At 35.5% G+C, this 20,617-nt stretch overlaps 2 protein-coding genes across 2 annotated transcripts in view; one reads left to right on the top strand and one right to left on the bottom strand.

The window, feature by feature from the left end:
• Positions 1 to 20,617, bottom strand: part of JARID2 (jumonji and AT-rich interaction domain containing 2) — a 658,143-nt gene that overhangs the window by 366,355 nt on the left and 271,171 nt on the right. The gene's annotated exons all lie outside the window — the stretch shown is intronic.
• The window catches only part of DTNBP1 (dystrobrevin binding protein 1), a 71,729-nt gene that overhangs the window by 6,909 nt on the left and 44,203 nt on the right, over positions 1 to 20,617 (top strand). Inside the window, exons 4-6 of the mRNA XM_063325876.1 lie at positions 675 to 735; positions 4,539 to 4,671; positions 11,852 to 11,984. Coding sequence (XP_063181946.1) covers positions 675 to 735; positions 4,539 to 4,671; positions 11,852 to 11,984 — 327 coding nt within the window. The remainder of the gene's footprint in view (positions 1 to 674; positions 736 to 4,538; positions 4,672 to 11,851; positions 11,985 to 20,617) is intronic.

Below are 20,617 nucleotides of genomic sequence, written 5' to 3'. Positions count from 1 at the left end.
CTTGCCCAATCCCTAAGTGCTGTCATGTTAATGAAACAGAAGTTATGGAGGAAAAGCAACATTTGAAAGATGACTTTAGTTCAGGGTCTAATGCACAGGGATGAAGGAGACCAGTACTGAGGCCTGGCGTGTGGTTTTAATCTGATGTTTTATAACTCTTACATATTTGATACGGTTTCATTCTGTTATAATAGAGGCAGTATGCCTTTCATTGCCATGAAAAGAAAGTGTATTTATTCCATGTGTATTTAATCACATTTTTTTCTGAGTAGCAGGTGCTATTTGCATTATAAATTTCCTTTGTATTTTTATCTTTTTAAAAAAAATTGTTCTCTTTTTTTGGGGGGGAGTGGAGTTATGATTACAATCTTGTTATTTTTTTTCATTTTCTGCTTAAGGCTTTTATGTGTAGTCTTATAAATATTGCTGGGTCCATTTAGCTCTTAATGGAAGCTAGCAGTTTAAAAAACATGAATCACTTTTTCTTTAACAGAAATTATTTCTTAATGTGTATTTCTTTCTGGTATTTACTGTTCTACCAAGACAACCACACAGCTTTTTAAACTGTTATTTCTGGTAGTCCCTGTAAATATAGGCAGAGTGGCATCCGTGAAATCCTCTTCCTTTGTAAGGGGAACACATTAAAAATATTAATTTATTTTTCTTCTCTTCAGATATGAAGATGCTTGGGCTGCACTTCATAAAGGAGCCAAAGATTGTGCAAAAGCTGGAGAGGTAAGAAAAAAATAACACTTTAAATATTTTGAAATGTCTGAATGATTTTAAACTGAAATTTTTAGTACCAGTGTACTGGGTTGACTGTGGTGACTAGATAAGCACCCACACGGCCTTGTTCACTCCCCCACCAGTGGGACATAGGAGCGAATAGGAAGAACAAAAATGAGAAAACTCACGGTTCAAGATAAAGACAGTTTAACAGTTGAAGGACAGAGGAAAAACAAGTGGTGCAAAAGCAGTCACTCGCAACCTCCCACAAGCAGACCAATGCTCAGCCAGTCTGAGAGCAATGGTTACCTTGGAAGACCAAACCCTTATTTTTTATTGTTGACCATGATGTTATATGGTGTCAAATATCTGTTTGGACAATGGTCAACTGTTCTGTCTGTGTCCCCACCCAACTTTTTGCCCACCCCTAGCCTACTCGCTGCAGGAGAAGCGGGGATGAATGGGGAAGAGAGAAAGCCTTGACACTGTACAAATACATTATTCAGCAATATCCAAAACATTGGTGTGTTATCAACGTTTTTTTGGTCAGAAATCCAAGACACAGCACCATATGGGCAGCTATGAGGAAAGTTAACTCCGTCCCACTTGGATCCGGTACAACCAATATAATGAAAAAGTAATGCTCCCTATAGCTACTTGGGGGGAAAAAAGCCAAGTTGCATTGTACTTTACTGTGGTTTAAAAATGGTGTTTGACAGGCAGCTGGTGGAATGTATCAGAATGTCCAGTTCCTCTTGTTTCTCACATCTCTTCCAGATTTGACGGCATTCAGCCTACAGTTAATATTCCTGAAGTATTAAATATAGATATTGTAAAAATAGAAATTCTGTGATCATGTTTCTATCAAGGTATCATCTAACAAGAATTATCTGAAGCTTTTTCTCCTGTTTACTGTCTGATACTTCAATTACTATAAAAAACATTGTGTGAGAGAATTTCCTAGTGCTTTTAAAGTACTTTTCAATTGCTACATTGACACCCGGAATTTCTCGTCTTCTCTTCTTTTTCATGTAGTTGCGATCACTACTTGCACTTAAGCAAAAAATATTGATTATATTGGCTTACTGTTTTTCTGTGGGATGTGTTAGGTATAGAAGGATATTGAGAAGTATGACTTTGTGACAGTGACAAGAAAGTGATCGGAAAAAGAAGACACATAGAGCAGTTCAGTGGACAGTTTTTGCACTCTTCTGCCCTTATTTGAAAGATTCTAAGTTAGCTGGAACTATTATGTTGGGATTGCTTAAGACATCTTAACATTGCCAAAAAATAGCAATGTAAACAATAAACAATAATGTAAACAATAATGTAATGCAAACATTAAATAATATGATTCAGTGTAAACAATTGCCAAAACGATGTTGCATGTTACTTTAAAAGCACTGGAGGGGGCTGAGAAAGTATAGAATATATTTAGGGTTGGGGCATGTTGGTGGGTTAGTATCAGGGTAGGGCTGTTGCCCGACAGGAAACGACAAGGTTTGGCTTGTTTGGCTGAAAAGATTGAGGAAGTGTCTGTGCTTTCTCCTAGTTTTGTTCAGTTTTCCTATCCTGGAAGTAAAGTGACAAGTTGTGTAGTTTATTTCTGGAATGAAGTGAAAGAAAACTTGCAGTAAGCGCTACCAATGCATTGCTCTGCTGTTTTGGAGGTCTGCACCAGACTTTCCATTTTGAGCCCTGTTTATGGGGCAGAGAGTGTAAGTTGGGTGGCCATGATGCAGAGTAGGACTGAGCTGTGGGGTTCCCTGTCCTGGATGAAACCTTCACTTTGGCTGGCTGCATCCTCCCTGACTCTTCTGGTTTCCTTAGGAGTCTTCTATTTCTCTTTCTCCAATGGTTAAAAAACTCACTGCTTAATGTATTTTGAAGAAGTGTATTTAGGGTCAGAAGGATATAATTTTATGTTCTTCTTTCTCTTGTGTACGGCCCACCTTTTCCATGCGTTCCAGTGAAAACCTTCAGTTGTTAGAGATGAAGTTCTCTCTGCTAACTTTGTGTGTTCTACCGCTCGTGATGATTTTTTAGAAGATCTCTTAAATGACTTGCTTACAATTTTGTAATACTTGAAATAGTTTGCTTTAAAAATTGTGGTTCTGAAAGCAATGTGAGGTTTCATATGTATATAAAACCAGTGTAACCTTAATCTCACATAGTATGACTGCTTGGGAAAATTAGAATAAAAATCTTCCGAAAAAAATTGGAAATTTTCCATGAAATTCAGATGATTGCTTTTGGGAGAATCCAAAATATGTATTGCTTGTGGTTTTTTGTTTCTTCTTTACAAAAGTAGAAAATACAAGGTTCAATAAAATAAGAATTGTGAAAGCACACAACACTGACTGTACTATATCAGACCTAAGGGTCCACTTGTCCAGTATCCTATTTCTGGTACTGGCCAGTAGCAAATAAACTACTAGTGCTGTCTTATTTTTAAATATTGAATAGAGAAAAGAAAGTGGAAATTTCAAGCTTTGCAGTCTTACCATATTAAATATAGATGCTAGCTACCAGTTCCATCTACAAAATTGTCCTAAAAATACTTCTTTTAGATTATTGTAATTTTAGCTGCATGGAGTTATCTCTGGGCTGAAATGTGTTTCTGGTGTTTGCCCCCGTCTCATGGTATTTTTTTTTTGTGTGTGTGTGCTTTACTGTTTAACTGATATAAATCCCATAACTCATTATCAAAAATAGACTTGGCTTTATTTAAATAAGGATGTTGGTCTTTTGAAGTGTTTCATTGCTCAGTGGGCTTTGAAATAAATTTTCAAACCTTGTCTGGTAAAACAGGATGTTTTTTTGACAGAAGTAGGTAGCTGGAGGAATTTGGAAATGGGAGAAGTTGTTGTTCTAAAAGAATCTGTCTGAAGCGGGCAGAATTGTAAATCTTTGAGAACTTCCTTTGCCAGTTGCTCAGACTTTTTCCATTTCTGCAACTAAATTCTACAAAAACCGAGGAATTCAGAATGCAGATACAGCCACGGGCTGCAGTTGTGTGCAAGAGGAAGAATGGGTAATGGAACTAAGAGCAATACAACTTTAATCAAATCATCTCAAGTATCATACATAAGGGAAACATTTGTTACCTAAGATCTTTTGGTCTCTTTGTTTTTCATAGAATCTGACCTATATAAATGAAACTTTTAAGCAGTGTATCTTCTTCTCATTATACTATTGTATAATAAAAGTTAGGAAGACTCAAACAACAAAAATTGACTAATGTAGAAGTGTGTTCTTAAAGACTTGAAACTAATGCAGTTAAGCTTATCATAAGAGCAGAAGAGCAGGATTGTTATAAAGGCAACTTCTTTTAAAATGTCATTCCTTTTATTTCATTTTCTAGAGTATTTTGAATGTGCACAGTTTTCAGTTTTGTTGTTAAGATTAAGTTGGTATGACAAGCAACATTAAACTGTTATTGATCTAAATAAGCCTAACACTGCAGCACTGCAATGTTGTTATTGTGTATACTAGTGCAACGCTGCTGTCAAAATTTCAGATGTATTTTATGGATTTTTTAACTGTAAATAACATATTTCCTGCATTGATTACTGTATCAAGAAATTACTTTTTATCTTGTTTTCATCATTTCATGCATTTCAATATAAATATTTCATACTACAGGGGCTTTCTCAAACACGTATATTTACTTGAAATGCGCAAGTGGCAGTGCTATGGGCTTGCTATGCTGACCTCATGCTTGCAGATGCATTAAGTCTAAAAAATCAGTCAAGATGCTCATAAATAGGTACATAAATTTGCAAATACAGTAAAGAACCTGTTTGTTTCAGCTGGTGGATAGTGAAGTTGTGATGCTTTCTGCACATTGGGAGAAGAAAAGGAACAGTCTGGTGGAACTACAGGATCAGCTTCAACAAATACCTGGGTTTTTAGCAGATCTGGAATGCCTCACGGCAAGCCTAGGTAAGATTTTATTGACATAACAAACATTCAAGTCAGTACAGATGATTAGACTGAAGTTTGGCTGTTGTGAACTTCGCAATTATAAAATTTAATTTTGCTTCCCAAACACATCCTTTCTATTGTAAAACAGTAGTTTTAAACAAACTGGTTTTGTAAGAGAGCAAAATTAGTAGTGATTGCTCTCCCGGTAGTTAAAATGTTGTATGTGTCATTATTTGGAAAAAAAAAAGATATTGTGACAATTGTGTATCTTGGTGTGAACAGTTGAAAGCTGTTATTCTTGAAGTCTTTTTAAATTTCGGAGTACTGTGAATACTCATGTATGTAGTTGCTTCTCTCTGATTGAGTCTATGTCATTTTATGTAATAATTTGTTTTAAATCATCATTTGGCAGGGGGTGGGGGGGACAGGACGGAACACATGACTTTACTTGGCTTGGGACACTTTCAAGGCAGAAACTTTTTGTTAAGAGTAATTGTTGGTTCCAAACCTGGCTTCCATAGTTTAAGTAAGATATTCTGAAGTGATTCCCAGCTTTTTTGTAGGTGAAACTAGCAATGCTACATATTAAGGTTACCAAGTACCTCTTGTTGGTTAGACGGCTTCCGATTTTTATAACTTTACCAAATGTTAACCAGTTGATTTAATTTAAAAGATGAAGATATGGATAGATTAATGCTTTAGTGGACTACTTCCGGAAACCTCTCATACAAAGCAGTTGATCTGTTGAAACTGTTGAAAATGAAATTAGGGAAAATGTTCTGGCCTCTTAGTCTTTGAAAAGCTCTGGTGTTACTTAGCCTTGAAGTGGGGATACAGTATTTGACAAGTAGCAAGCTTTTCTGTCAACAGTAGGCCTCTTACCTCCGTGAAAATCTATTCAAGTTGCATCAAATTAAAGTTTTGAAAAACTGCTGTCTGTGCATGGGTTTTAGTAGCTAAGTTCCCCAGGGACTCTGCTTGTGCTATTCTTAGACCAGCTGGGAAGCATGCAGAAATTCTTCATGTAATTGCAGCTCCTGTTTTTTTGTGGGGTGGATTTGTGTGCTGGCATCTGATGTGAAGAAAAGGAGGGTTCTTTTCTGTGTTCAAGGAATAATTTTACATTCTTCTATGGTCAGTGGATATGCACAAATCAGCTTTTGTTCCTAGGTAGGCTGGTGATAACTTTGCTATTTCTTTCTGAACCGAGGAACATATTTCATTTTTTATTACAATTTTCTTATACCGCCTGGTTTAGTAAGGCTTTATCATGTGTGGTAACCATTTAATGTTGGCTTTTCGAAAAGCTCAGTTATTTTCTAAGGAAATGTCAATTCAGATAATGATTTATTTAAATACTGATTTTTAATATCATCCTGCACAAAGTGATGCAGTCCACTGGTAGACCAAAGATAAACAATGTAATGAAAACCTAATGGGATTGTCTTTATAGCTCATAACTGCAAATGCTATAAATCCTGATGAATTGGGCTTACCTTCCCATTCCTGATTTTACAGTTTTATGAACCAGAATTAATTTCACCCTGATTGTAGAATTACTTGGAGAAGTCCTTAAAATGTTTTTGATACTGGAGAAGCAGGATTTAAGGAAGCATTATGCAGTGTACCCGGGGAAGCTAATGAATTTTGGCTAAGGTTGTGAAATTTGAACCTCATGTGTCAGATTTCAAGTAATTTACCTAGAGATGTTTATTAATTCCTCCTAACCACTGTGAGTTTTTTGGAATTGTTTTTTTTTCTGATAAGTTTTGTAGAGTCTATTTGAAGATAAAGGTATAATTTATACCAAATTCAATATCTACACTTATGGAAGTGTTTCACCAGAAATTTGCTGTGATATTCTCCTCACTGTTTTTGGTTTTTATAACTCTGAACTTTCTGCTTTTCATAAATGTAAACTGTATTCACGTTTCCAAGAGATGACTAATGCTGTGGCAGTGAATTTTAAATACAAGTGAAACATTCTGTAAAAAAAATAAATGTGAATATAGAATTATAAACTGCTGTGTCCTGGGTTGTGCATTGAGATGTAATTTGGCTAATCTTCATCACTTCAGAAAAGTAATACTTCTGTGTTGTGACATGATATGCTTCTAATAAATTTATTAATGCTTTCATTTTGAAAGAAGATACGGAACCCTGGCTGCTTTTGATAAAAGAAACTTTAGATAATGGAAATGAGCCTTTTTAGTGACCTACTTAAAATTGGTATGAGTCATGTACAGATTCTTCAGGTTTTGCTGTGTACTACAAGACATTTTCATTTCCACTTTTTATAAAGTCCTTTAACTTAGGTACTCACATTATCAGTCATCTCTCACTTCAAGTGAAAAGTCTGTGATTTCATTTGATAAATTAATTGTATTACTCAATGTCTTGTAGCTGCTGTTGAAAACTTTGAAGAAAAAAATTACTCTCATGTAAAAGTGAAAGGGACAGTTATTGCCCTTTCAATGTCCAGAATCTGAATCATCACTTAAGCCAATTTTTATTTTAGATGTTGTAGAAAATATCTGCTTGCGGATATCTAACATACTTGTCTTCATATGAAATATGTGTCATGGTTGAGCAGGGGCATTTTGCTCGAATATCTGTTTTGATTTCAGCAAATCAATGCACATAAACCTTGATCCAAATCCAATTTTCCATTTTTTGATTTATTTTTTTTTTTATGTCAAATGTTAAGCATCAGCTTGATATTGGTTTCAGAAAGGCTGGTCATGAACATAGGTGACAGATCTAATATAGGGTGAAAATATTTAGACTGTGAGGCTGGGAAGAAAATACGGCTGGTTATATATTCACAGAGATAAAAGCCATTGCTTCCTTATCTTTAATAAGTATTTTTTTCCAAGTATGGGTAAGGTGAGTGTGTAAATCCATTAGGGAAACAGAAACTTTTTGCACTGCTTAGGGGAGGCATCCTCGTTTGTATCTTGAGCAGAAGGGCATGCTTTATTTTCAGAGTGTGTATCAAGTATGAAAGTTGCCATTTTCTAGCTTTGCAAAATTCAGTGCAGTTTGTTCAGAGAAGAACAAGTATTTTGCATGAAAGAAGAGGGGAAAAAAAAAAGGCTTTGGTTACTTAAATAACAGTTTCTTTTTTGTTAGCGTCTAGCAATTAATAGCTCTTGAAAAAGAGCTGGATAAATGTTTTATAATGCAGAAGTCTACAACGCACATTCAATTAGAAGACTCTAGGTTTCAGTGGTTTCTTTTTTGTTTTAAAAATATTTTTAAAGTTAAAAGAACTATAAAAACTTACTATAAATCAGTAATGAGTTGCAGTTGGGAAAATGATTAAAGAAAATAATATTTATTATTAATTAAAACTTTTTTTAATTGGTTGACAGGTTGTTTAAAAACTACTGATACTTTTCTTGCTTTTGCAAGTTTCATTGTTTGAGATGAAACAGCATTTATCATTTTCTGAGAAAATCAGGAAAAATATTGGGCAGATGTATGTAAAACCAGGGAGTTTGAATAATACAGTGTAATGATACCTATGTTCAACGTGAAGTTTTATTCTTTTGTAGGCTCCAGGGCAGAATGCTTCAGTGGGAGAGGGTTGTTGTATAAGGTAGAGGTGTGTGTATGTATATATAAGGCATATAGTTTCATGTTGTAAACTTGGAAATATCTGTGGCTTGAATGCAGAAGGAAAAATATCCTAGTATACTTGCTATGTAGTTTCAGCAAAGAAGCTACTTTGGCTTCTTGTGAATGGCATGATACTAACTGGATTTAAGATCTTTTCTTTAAAAACAAATCAAAATTGAGAGCTAGTAGAACTGTAATTATGTAAATAATTTTTTTCAAGTATTGCAGCTAAATTGATCTTTTCTTGTATATATGTCTTTCAATGCTCATTTTATTTTAAGTTTAGTAATCTGTGTCCCTGTTTGACCTAGAGGTAGAGAGAATTTCTTTGATCTAATTGTTTCCATCCTTTATGTTTTCTGCCTTTTTTGCTTTTAGTTCGAAAATGAATGAACACTGTAAAAAAAATTCTGTCATACTCCTTGGTGCCTCCTGTTGTTTTGGTGGCTGGGACAGTGCAGGAAGGCTGCATTTAAAGTAGGAAAAATTGAAAACTGTAATATTTTCTGATATACAGCCATTATTTAGCTTTTCTAACAATTTTTGTACTACTGCAGAACTACAGGTTACATAGCTTTCAATTAAAAGAAATTTTATGTGGTAAATTTAAATTAGCTAAAGTTTAGAAAGAAAGTGTTTTCAGGAACAAAACTGTTTTTTGTGATTCTTGAGTTCTAGATAAATACTTCAGTACCTGAGTAGCTGCAAAACAGTGTACACTGGCAGAAGAAAATTCAATCTGATGTCATCTGATCAGACATTAGCATACTTTAAAAAAATTAAAACTAAGAAGTAAAGCTTGTAATAGTGTTGTTATACCTGTGATAGTGTGAGAAGTAAAGGCCAAACTAATACTATTGGAATGATATCACCAGAATAACAAGTTATTTTTTCAGCTGTCTAATAAATAATATTTCTACCAAGTGTGGCATGTAACTATACAGGAAAATTCTTAATGTAAAGGTCAATGGATTTTTTCCAGCCTCCTTAAAAATAATAAAAAGAGGTGTTTTTCTCCTTCATAGCAATGCTGTTTCAGAGCGAAATGGTGGTTGAGCTGAAAAAGAAGTAGTAATCTTGCAGGTATTCCTTACTACATTAGCTGGCTCTCCGGGGCAGATTCATTCTAGGTGCCACTGTGAACTATAAACTGGAAATTAATTTATAGATTTCATATTTTTGCTAAATACCTTTTTAAAAGTATGAGCTTATTTATCTGTGAATATAGGTAAGAGCTGTTCCGAGCATTATCGCTTAAGTTTCAAAGTTTTAATTTTGGTGGCTTTTTTCATTTATTGAATAAACATGCAGCTTTGTTTGGAACTTGCTTTTTATGCACATATTCTCATTTGGGTAGAAGAGATATTAGTTCAAGCCATAGCTGATGCTATTGCTATGGAGCTAGTCTTCGGCTTTTTTTGTGAAAGGCAACTAAGTTTTCTTTCACTTCAGAAAGAAAAATTCTGAAACCTCAGTTGCAGTAAAGTGGGATTGTTGTCTTCTGGAGACATCTTAAGTATTCATTCCTGTCTTCAGGAGCACAGTGTTTTCTGCAGTTCCCACTAGAGGCTGCTCAAATGCTAGTGCTAGGAATCAGCTGCCCTCTAGAATTCATTTTCTTCATCCTCTTTATTTTCCTGCTCTTTGTTGTTGTCTTTTAATATTATTTCAATAGTAAGTACAGCAAAGCAGGTGGTGAGGTTTTTAAGTGGAAAAAAATGTGGTTGTTGATAGGTACCTTAGTAAATTATCTTGTGCCCTGCTGTGTTTGTGAATTTTGCAAATTAATAAGTGAGCAATCATTCTGAAAAGCAAGTTAGCATAATACAGACATTTGGATTTTAATGCACTCAGAAAAGTCCATTTTTTAAGCAAAAAGGGACCACCAGTCGTAACTGTAGTCATGATATTGCCCTTTGAATATGTCTGGATTTTGTGAGAGAAAGTAGACTATGTGGTACACATTAATTGTCACCTGCTTTTCCTCCAGCCCCCCCCCCCCCCCCCAAAGTGATCTGTGAACAGATAAATAATTTAAGGAAATCTTTTTTGATTATATTATTCATGTTTCCCTTTCTGATTATTGTGGAGCAGTACCTTACTTGTTAGGGACTAAAAAAATATTACTAAGAATAGGAGCAGAACGTATGAATATGCATGCTAGGAAATTTGTTTACAAGGTCTTGACTTTTGCTTTTCTAGGGTGACCACTAGGATAGCAATTTCTAATTGAGTAATGGCTAAGAAAGTTGAAATTTTGTGTACTCCACAAAATTTCCAAAAAGGCTTGAGGTAGAATGCCCAAACCAGAATTGAAGATTTTGACTGATGCCTTCAACTTGCTGTTTTCTTCTTTTGAGTTAATTAACTTTAAATCACTTTTTTCTACCTTGAACTTAATAGCTCTTGTCTTGCTTTATGAAGATTGCATCTGTCTGTTACAGGCAAAGGTGAAACACAGCCATTTGCCAAAACTCATAGTTGCTTTAGTTTTTCTGCTATTTCATTCCATCGCCTGTGTAGTTCTTTGCATCAACAATCAAGTTCATACACTGCAACAGATTAGTGTTTCTGTCTCTGAACTGCAAACTCCCTTCTGTTCGTTGGTTGCTAAAATGTGATTTATCCTTCCTCCTACAATTTACACTCCTTCTGCTATAGGAGAAGTCCTGGCAAAAGGGTGAATAATAGTTCTGGATTCACACAGCTCCATACCAGAGTGACTAGCTGGTTAGAGTTTGGGAAAACAGTTTTTCTACTTTGGCATCCTGAGGAGAGACATGGAGTTCAGCATTAACTACCCGCAGGGAGAGTGGTCCTTTGATACAAAATTCACACGAGATAATTCAGGTCAGAAGGGACCTCAGGAATTCTCTAGTCCAAATTTCTACTCAAAACAGGGTGAGCTATGAGATAAGATCAGGTTTTTCAGGGCATTTCATAGACATGATCTCTTTTAAGTCTCTGAGCAATTATAGTTAAATAGGAAATTTAAGAGGTTTTGCATGTTTTTAAGTGCATGGGTATATAAAATAAGGTAAATCTAGAGATTTGCCTGTCAGTAAGCAGTCTGTCTTCAGAGTAAACTTTCAAAGTCTGTATTCTTCTATATTATCATATTTAAAAGTTAAAATTCTGCCAGTATGCTTTATTTTTGCTTAATTTGAATAATTTACATTAGTACTGGTTTTGGTCAGCACAGCTTTATTCCTTAGATTGGTACCAGGCAGGAAGGGCTAAATTGACAGCATGCCCAAGAAGCAAAATTAAATTATGAATTCTGGATGCGTCTCTTCCTGAAGTATAGGCCACAAGCCTGTGAGACCAAGACGCTGGGGAAAATAAAGTGGTTCAGCATCTTACTGCAAAGGGAACCTCGGATAGATCTCCCTTAAGATGGCTCTGCTGTCACTCTTTGCAATGCGATATGAACTGAGATTAGTTTATCTTTCTGAGCTGTTTATATATATGTAATTATTACCATGTTAATTATGTTCCTTTATGAATTCCTGTTTCTGTTCAGGTGAGTTGTCCGTCTATTGATACAATTTGATATTTATATAAGTATTTCTTATAGCCCAGCTAGAGGCAAACTTTGAGGAAATGGAGAATCATCTATTGTGTCTTGAGGACCTATGTGAACAGTGTGAGTTGGAAAGATACAAATGTATGCAGACATTACAGCTGGAAAACTACAAGAAAACAAAAAGGTAAATAAAACAATATAAATATAAGCATAAAACATAAGCCTTCTGTGATTATTTTTTTCCTGTATATAATATAATCCCTTTTATGAACAAAGAGTGTGTGTCTTTGGAAAATTATCACTACGTTTTTGTTAAGATGAAGTTGTACTTATTATTGTCTATAAACAAGTGGAGTAAATGCTAGTGTTAATAAGTGCTAATAAATTGTTGTTTCTTTTCATCCCTTTCCCTGTTTTTTCGATTTTTTTTTTTTTTTTTTTTTTCACCATGTACTTGTAAAGTTAGGAACTGTATTTTCCTCTATCTTTCAGTTCTGTCCTATACTATGAGTACCTTTCACTCTGTATGAAAGGTATTAATCTCCTGCCATTCTCTTACTTGCAAAAACAGAGCATTACTACTTGGAATCAAAGTTCAACTTGTAGCAGTATGTGTGAAAAGTCAGAACCTCCAACTCTTGAGGTGCATGTTTACCTAAAAGATAAAGTAGCAAGAGATAAATATTAAGAGCTTAAGTAACTTAAAATGCTGACTTTATTTTTTTACTGACAGTGTCAAAAATAACCTTACTGAAGGAGGTAAGAAGAGCAGTATCAAGTCCATTATATAAATGACGAAATGAGGAGTTAAATTAAAGCAATTTGTCAAAGACAGTCTCTGGCAGCCTGTGTTAGGGAGCGGTGGGTAGATGCAGATGCTGACAGACCTGGAGCCGGCACTGACATGGGGATGACCAATTTACTTGATCTGTCCAACCAGGTGTCCTCCTGTTAGCCAGGGGAAGCACCCTGGCACCCTCCTCGCTTCTCTTGATCGCGGAAGCAAGTTTGACTCAGAATGACTGGTTTGGTTTACAGTCCTATTAGGATGTGGTGATCAAGGGCAGGACTGCACCAGACAGCACTGGTCACATTTTGTGTAGCTTCGCTGTTTTCTTCTTTCTTGACCCTCCTTTTGCCATCCTTGTAGCTCTCTTTTTTTTTAATTCCAGTCTCCTCTCAAGTAACCAGTCCACCCCTAATTACTTTTTCCGTATTGGTCCTGGTTTTGCTACTCATTTTGGTATTTCTGATACCATTAGCTAGGGAATCTTGACCTTCTGTGGTGTTACAGCTACAGTTACAGAAGTACTGCTGGCATTGCAAGTTCTGCCTCCCAGAAGGTCCACGATACCTTAAAGGTCCCTCTTCAATTCTCTGTGAAGTTTGACTGTTTCTAACTTCCCTTTAACCATCTGTGAAATCCAACCATCCCTCATGGTGCTCTCTGTAGCTTTTGTCAGCTTCTTATTCTATTATCTGTCACATCCAGCAGTTTCTCGTGTCATGTCCTTTGGTTTTTTCTCATCCTGTTCAGTTAGCTTAACCTCAGGCCAGAGCCTCAGCAGTGGTTTTGTCATTTTCCTGCAGCCTGGAGATTCTCTCTTTCCCAAGCCAGGGTAACACCATTTTCTCTCCCTTCAGGAAGGGTCAACAGTAATCAGTATGGCTCATTATTCACTTGTTCAGACCTATTTAAGTAATTAAATATTTAATAGTAATAATTTCAAAATTCTAAATTTCTGCTATTTAACCAGATAACACACATATTTAAAATGTGCATAAAGCAACAAATTAACCCCTAAAATATAGTAATCTTTCTGAAGTTTTGTGTTGTTCTCTCTGCCATCCTCTCTCCCTCCCCTAGCCTCTGCTTTCAACACCAAAATAAGGTGTTAAACTGTTGCCTACTCTGCTTAGCAGCATCTAATCAGTTCTATAAATAGAATACTAAGCAAACTACTTAACGTAATTATAAGCTGATTACATTTGGTCAGATCTAGACAAAACAGGAAAAATGCAGGTAATTTCTGTTTGCTCATTACCACTGTATTTATTTAGGTAAGAAATTAACCACTAGCTCATTACTAGGACACTTGCCAACGTAGATACTTGAAGAATGAACAGCCAGTTAACTTAATGTGAGTGTGATTTGTTATGTATGTTTGGAACTCATATTCTGTCTTCCTCTCTTTAGTGTTTGGGGTTTTTACTGTGATACTAGCTACTGAAAGTATCAAGTGGGGGTTCAGGAGTCTATGCTCTTTCTTTAACACCAAGTTTATTTTCAGGGAGTGAGTGATTTTGTGTTTAAAAAAAAAAAAAGTATTTCCTGTGTTTTGACTATATAGGGATGAAAACTGAGATGAACATGAACTGTAGAAACAGTGGTTATTTTAAGCGTGTAACAAAAAGTAATTTTGTTATAAAGTCACTGTAGAGCTTAGGCTAGATAGAAGCTCACATATTTCAAGTCTTTTGAAAAATCTTCCTGTGTGAAAGATTTAGAAGAAAGTGCTTTAGGTCAACATTAAACCTTTGAAATGCAGCTTATGGTAACTATGGGAACTGATTTTCAGAAATAGGTCTTCTATTAAAGACAGCGACTATTTCAGTTCAAACGGATCATTTTTTTTCCCTTTGTCATTGTGTTGAGTACTAGTTTCAAAGTAGATTCATCAATACAAGGTGTTTTCCACAGTATATTTCAAAGCCTGGTGTTTGAGGATTGAATGTTTTTCTGTGCGCTTATCTCTGGATTTTTAATATTATATTTTTTTGTTTTTAAATCTGTTGATCAGGTACCAGTACTGTTGTATGGAGACTAGATTCCACTCTTCTTTTCTCTAGTTAGATGCAAACAATTGCAGCAAGACTATGTTAGCATTAAATCATGCCGTTTTGTTTCCTGTCCTTTTCTCAATCAAGCACGATTCTTCTTCCCTTCCCTTCATCCTCCTACTGATGTACTGTTTCTGATTGCAGAAAACTGCTTGTGTCCCTCCAGTCTCCTATGGCAGTTCTTGCACTCCCAAGGCAGTGCACTGTGTCCTTTAGGAAGCACTGTCAGAAGCTCACTTTGGTGCCAATTTTTATGTGCATCGAATCGCAGGCTTATGGCTTAAGATAAAATGTTTCTGTCCTGAAGCTGTACTTCCTATGAAGCTCTTACTACCATTTGTATACATTTCAGACAGGTCACCATTTCTTGAAAAATAGAAACTCCTGGTTATTTTATCATTTAAAAGGAGATGCCCAACTGCAACATTTTGTAGGAATACTTTGGAGATAGCAAAGAGTCCTTGTCACTGGAAGTGAGTGAATACATTTTACTCTGTGTCATTTGACTTTAAACATACTCATCTGAATTTTACTTTTTTAGGATGTCTTGTTTAAGAATCCTTTCCTGTTTTACAGTACTTGTCTGTTTTGAGAGCAGACGTAGAAGGAAAATGAATGAAGAAATCTAAAATCCTGAGTCTGAAGTATACCCTGATGCTGGGGTATACTTCAACAGATGAATATCTAGTAGTATTACAAACCTCAGTGGGACTAATTTTTTTCCTTTCTGGTCATATTTAAAGAAGTGCTTTACATGAAAGTATGTTCTTAAAATATATATTTATTCCTAATTTCTGTATTTTAAAGGTTTATTTGTTGTCAAATAATGTGTAACCCCATGCTTTGGTAATTAGTGCAGTAGATGAGGAGTTGGACAAATTGTCATAATTCTTATTAGTGCATTGCCATGCCATGATGGTGGTTTTATGCTTGTAGAGGAGAGGAAGGATGTTTGATTCACTTTCTCATTCAGAAAGGTATACAATTTTATGGCAATTGCATTGTGTAGATTAGAAATGTGTATGTGAGAAAATGTCTTAATCAGTCACCACTGTTAAGTTTATTTCTTCTGTATTGGTTTTATCCCTCTTTCTAACTTCTTTCGGAACATAATGGACAGTAAGGATTGTTGCAGTTAGATACATTGGCTTAAGGTAGGCTTAACCAACAGAAACATTCAAAAAGTAAATCCCAAAAGCTACTGTAGACAATGCAAACTAGTCTGCTTTTTGAAAAAGTTGATTCTAACTTGGGCCAGTTAATGGTTATTTACTCACTAACATACAAAAATATTTTGTAGTATTATTTTTTTTGTTAAGTTTTCTTTAACTCCTGCAGTATCACTGTAAAAAGCTGCCATGTTTTGTGATCTTGTTTAACCTAAATTCATTATTTTTTTTACCAAGGTCAAAAGAGAGAAGATGGAATGGGTAATACACTGCTATACAAAATCTTTTTGCCCAAAAGAAGACTTCTATGTCTGTAGATCTTGTTTAGATCCCATAGGTTCCCCAGGTTATAAGCCAGAACAGTACACCGTACAGTACATCATCATTAACGAGGACTCCCTCCCATCTGGCAGTGATAAATTTAAATTGTATCTTCATAACCCTTTTTAGCTTTACATGTAATTTATCCAATTATTTTTTTATATGTAAAAACTGTATCATTGTTGCAAATGTTTCAAGCAAATATATTTTTTCTTTCCAACATTAAACGTACTGTGAACTATTTCTAAGTCTCTAGCTGCATGTTTAATAATTCTCATCAAAAATTTGATCAAAGTAAGGTTTCGTGCCATATTCTTCTTGATCTGTCTTCTGATGGTATAGATTTTCAGCTTCTATACCTCTGTGTACCTGGTTACATAAACAGTGATTTTTGCAAGCATGGATGCAGAACTTTTATTATCTTTAGGCCAGCTTTCATAGTAGACGTGCAGTGGATGACTGGCTTTGAGTTTTCGTTAGGCGTTAATTGTCTGACTATAAGTTTCTGTGCTCAAAGCAGAGTTCGCGTTGCAAAGATCTTTTCCATCTTGCTGTTCGTGGGTTTGCATACAGCACAATCAGTAGCAAGTGTTTTCATAGTGTTAACTGGCTGGAATTCATTTTATGGCCATCGGTTATTGCATTTCTTTGGACAGACACATGGAATGAGAATTCCTATTGATCCTGAAAAACGGGGCTTGCACAAGCTTTGGAAAAGTTCCCTTGATAATTGTGCTTCCTTTTGTGTAATTTTAGGGCTCTGAACTTCCCTTTGTTTGCAAGAACACTTGCAGTACAGTATTTTGCATGCATCAAACCCAAAGGAGCATGCTGCTTCATTATTAGTGAATTTTATTCCTGTCAGTGCTCCAAGTATTTGAAAACATTGGGCAAGACTGAATACGTAGCAGATCAAAGGATTGGAGGGGTTTTGGCAGTTTTTTTATATGATTTGCAAAGTGTGAATATGCAGTATAATTTCTGTCACTTTTAAGTTGATTTAATTTTGCCCTTCTTTTGTGGTGGTTTTTGCTTGAGGCAGAGAGATAATGACATTGTTATAAAGAGATCCATTGCGTACCTTCTCCTTATAGTTTTGCTTTCTTTTGAATAGGCATATAAAAGATTTTTTCTTTGTTGGCTTTTGTGACCTGTGATTAAAGACTGAATGTTTGTGTTGGATCCTCTGCATCTTACAGCACCTTTTACTAATGTTTTCTACATACTGTTAAACATTATGTCAGTCCTGCATAACTTTTCTCTACCTTTATGTAGTGTTGGTTACTGGGCAAATCCTGTCAGTCTGTTAGTGCCAGCCATTCTTTGTCCAGATTTATTGTACAAATAATAAACAGGTGGTTTGGGACTGCCTTAATCATAATTTTCTACTCTCCCTAACCTCAAAACTGCATGATTTATCAAATTCATTCATTCATTGTGGCTAGTGGCAGAACAGGGCTTAGGTGTTTGTCACTACCATGCTAAAATCCATTCCTCTGCTTTTGACCAGGGTACTGTGGCTACTCATAAATTCTCTCTGTCTTCACTCTCTCTGAATAATTTTCCTGAGATCTTTAATTATTCCTTTTTACTTAATCCCAAACCCATTTGTTTAAAAATTGTTGAAAAAAAAGGTATTAAATGCATTTATTAACAACATCTCTGTAAGGGAGGTTTTACATTCCTGTGTCGAAGTGATGTGTTGAGGATGCCCGTAGTGGTACAAATTGTAATTTCTGCCTGCCGCAATTTCATTCACGCTGTGCGGAACCACATTCAACATTTTAGGTAAAGAGTGTATAGGGGGTTATAGGCTTTTTTTACTTCTTTGTTTTTGTGGACTTGTGGCATATAATATGTCACTTAGTGAATAAAGTTTGGTCAGTTTTTGAATACTGTAATTGTTTTGCTTTTAACGCTTACGGGGAAATTGATGGACTAGTTAAAAGGAGGTCTGGATTTTGTTGTGTGGCTGTTTACCAAAAACAGGTTTGCAGGAACCCTTTTTCTTTCTAGGAAAGACTAAAGATGGTGGAGTTGATGGTGGAGGTGACTGTTGATGGTGGAGGTGACTGTTGATGGTGGAGGTGACTGTTGATGGTGGAGGTGACTGTTGATGGTGGAGGTGACTGTTGATGGTGGAGGTGACTGTTGATGGTGGAGGTGACTGTTGATGGTGGAGCTGCTTGTACCTTCTCTTAAACTTCAGCCTCTCTTAAATTTTGTTGTAGCTTCTCAAATTTCTTTGTAGCTTGTAGTTGTTTGTAACTTCTCTTAAATGTCTTCTCTCAAATTTCAGCTTTAAACTTTGATTCCTAAACTTTTGGTTGTATGATGAAAATAAACTGTTCTGATACATGTATCTTTTAGTGAACTGATGACATTGCATGCCAAGATAAAAGTTCAAAAAAATTTAAATTTAAAAACGATTGGCTTTTTTTGAATAGCAACAGGATGGAAGCGTAAAAACTGGGTCCTGTGCAAAATCTTGCATCTGAAGGCATAAGTTTTTAGAGGGAGCTAAGAATTTATTCCGCATTTGAGATTTCAGTTTGGAATGGTACCGATGCTAAATGGCCTGTACCAGTCTCTCAGCAGAGGACAAAACATAATTGCTTTTAATGATTTCACTTCTACCGTTTTCTTCTGTTTTTAATGACATCTCCCTCATTTTTACGGCTATGATAGCACCTGAGACCACCTATGTTCTTCATCAAGATAAACTTTTGTTTCTTTTTCTGAAGCATCCAGAGAGAAATTCTTTCACTGTACCCTGAAACTGCTAAGTATATTAGGGTAGCGTTAATGTTTGCAGTTTCTGTTAGAAAATGTTGCTTTGACCCGTTCCATCTTCTGGAATGAAGTTGATGTAGAAGTTTTGCTGGAAGACACAGAACGACTTCAGTTATTTTTGTAGCTGCATTTGAGTATGGATGCAAAAAAATCTCTGTTGCAACATTATTTAAATTCCTTGGTTCTTTGTTCTCTTTTACTGGATAAAATTTCACATTTCGTGATGAAGAATCCTGACCTGTCTTCAGTGTTTCTTCAGGTAAATAGAAAACCTTGCCTGCTCCTTAATTCCAACAGTATTTTAGTAGTAGTTTTAGTTTTTATTGATTTTTTTTTTTTTTCATTACTTAAAGGCTTTTCATTAGTTCAGTCTTAAAGATATTTCAAAGTAGTAGTTGGCCTAAGTGATCTGAAAAGAGCGCCCAAGGAATCTGGGTGAGGGAGAACATTTTTGTGTCATTGTCATAAATGCTAATCCTAAGTACACAAAAAAGTACTTCAGTTATTTCTGTGGACCATGCAAGTGATGTAAGTTTTGAGTTCTCGGGTTTTTGGCTTTTACCTCCAATGAAATCCAGAGGAAAGCCCCTCTCATGGCTTTTTAGCTTACTAAAGCTTGAATCAGGCTATGGAAGGAAACTTTTTTGGTATCATTTGGAAAACTCAACTGTACCAGACATAACAGGTGAAATGCAATATATCTCAGGTTTTGTTTTGGACTTTATTAGGTGCCAGAAATATTTTTAAATTAAACTGCACATAAGCAGCTATACTTTCTTTAAATGTTAATTTTTTGTTTATAAATAGTACTTACAGCTGAACATTCATAAACAGTCTTTCAAATTTAGTCCTTAATTCTTACCATCCATATGCTGTCTTGAGTTTGTCTTTTGTTTATGCATGGATCTAGTAGTTTGAATTTATTGGCTGTTACTTTCTGAGATAGTGTTATAAAATCATTCCTGACATTCATTTATTACTTTGTTATTTTCTTATCTGCCTACTCTTTCCTTGAAGACAAAGTACAGAACTGTCAGTTCTGTCTGCTGGCATCATTGTAAAGAATGTGGTGTTTCTGTGGTCTCTAGGTATTTAACTGAATTCCCTGGTGTTTTGTTACATTCAGAAAATTGATCTTAGTGTTACAGCCCTGTGCAAGATACAGTAGAACCTGAGAACTTTGTCTTTTGTTGAACAAACTAAATTCCCATTGATTTCAGTAACTCAAAGTGGGATGGTTTTGACTCCTTCTCCTCCCATATTTCTCTTTCTGGATTTATTTTTGTTTATCAATGATAACCAATATAATATTCTTCCTAATGTCCACCTCTTCTGCCCAGTGACTAAAGCAGGGTTAATTCAACAGTTACAAGTGCGGAATGGGAAGGTATTTGGGAATTTGTATTTGCCTTCTAACTATTTGTGTACGTTCTGGTTGTGTCAGTTACTCTGTGGGACTAGTTACATACTGTAGACAGTTTGTTTCACCTTTTGTCTCCAGAATTGTATTTTCCCACCACAAACCCTGAAGCTCAACTTTTCTGTAAATGAAGAAGTTGAGACAACATGATCATCAGAACATTCCAGGTAACTTAAAATAATTCAAAAGACACATTCTGTCTCAACATAGCTTCAAGGCACTACAGTTTTAACTCACTTCAGAATTCATTGTACTTCTTGCAAATAAAAAAAT

Source organism: Chroicocephalus ridibundus, chromosome 2, assembly GCF_963924245.1.
Source record: "Chroicocephalus ridibundus chromosome 2, bChrRid1.1, whole genome shotgun sequence".
NCBI lineage: Eukaryota > Metazoa > Chordata > Aves > Charadriiformes > Laridae > Chroicocephalus > Chroicocephalus ridibundus.
The sequence above is the reverse complement of the archived record's forward strand: the minus strand, read 5'-3'. Positions and strand labels throughout refer to the sequence as shown.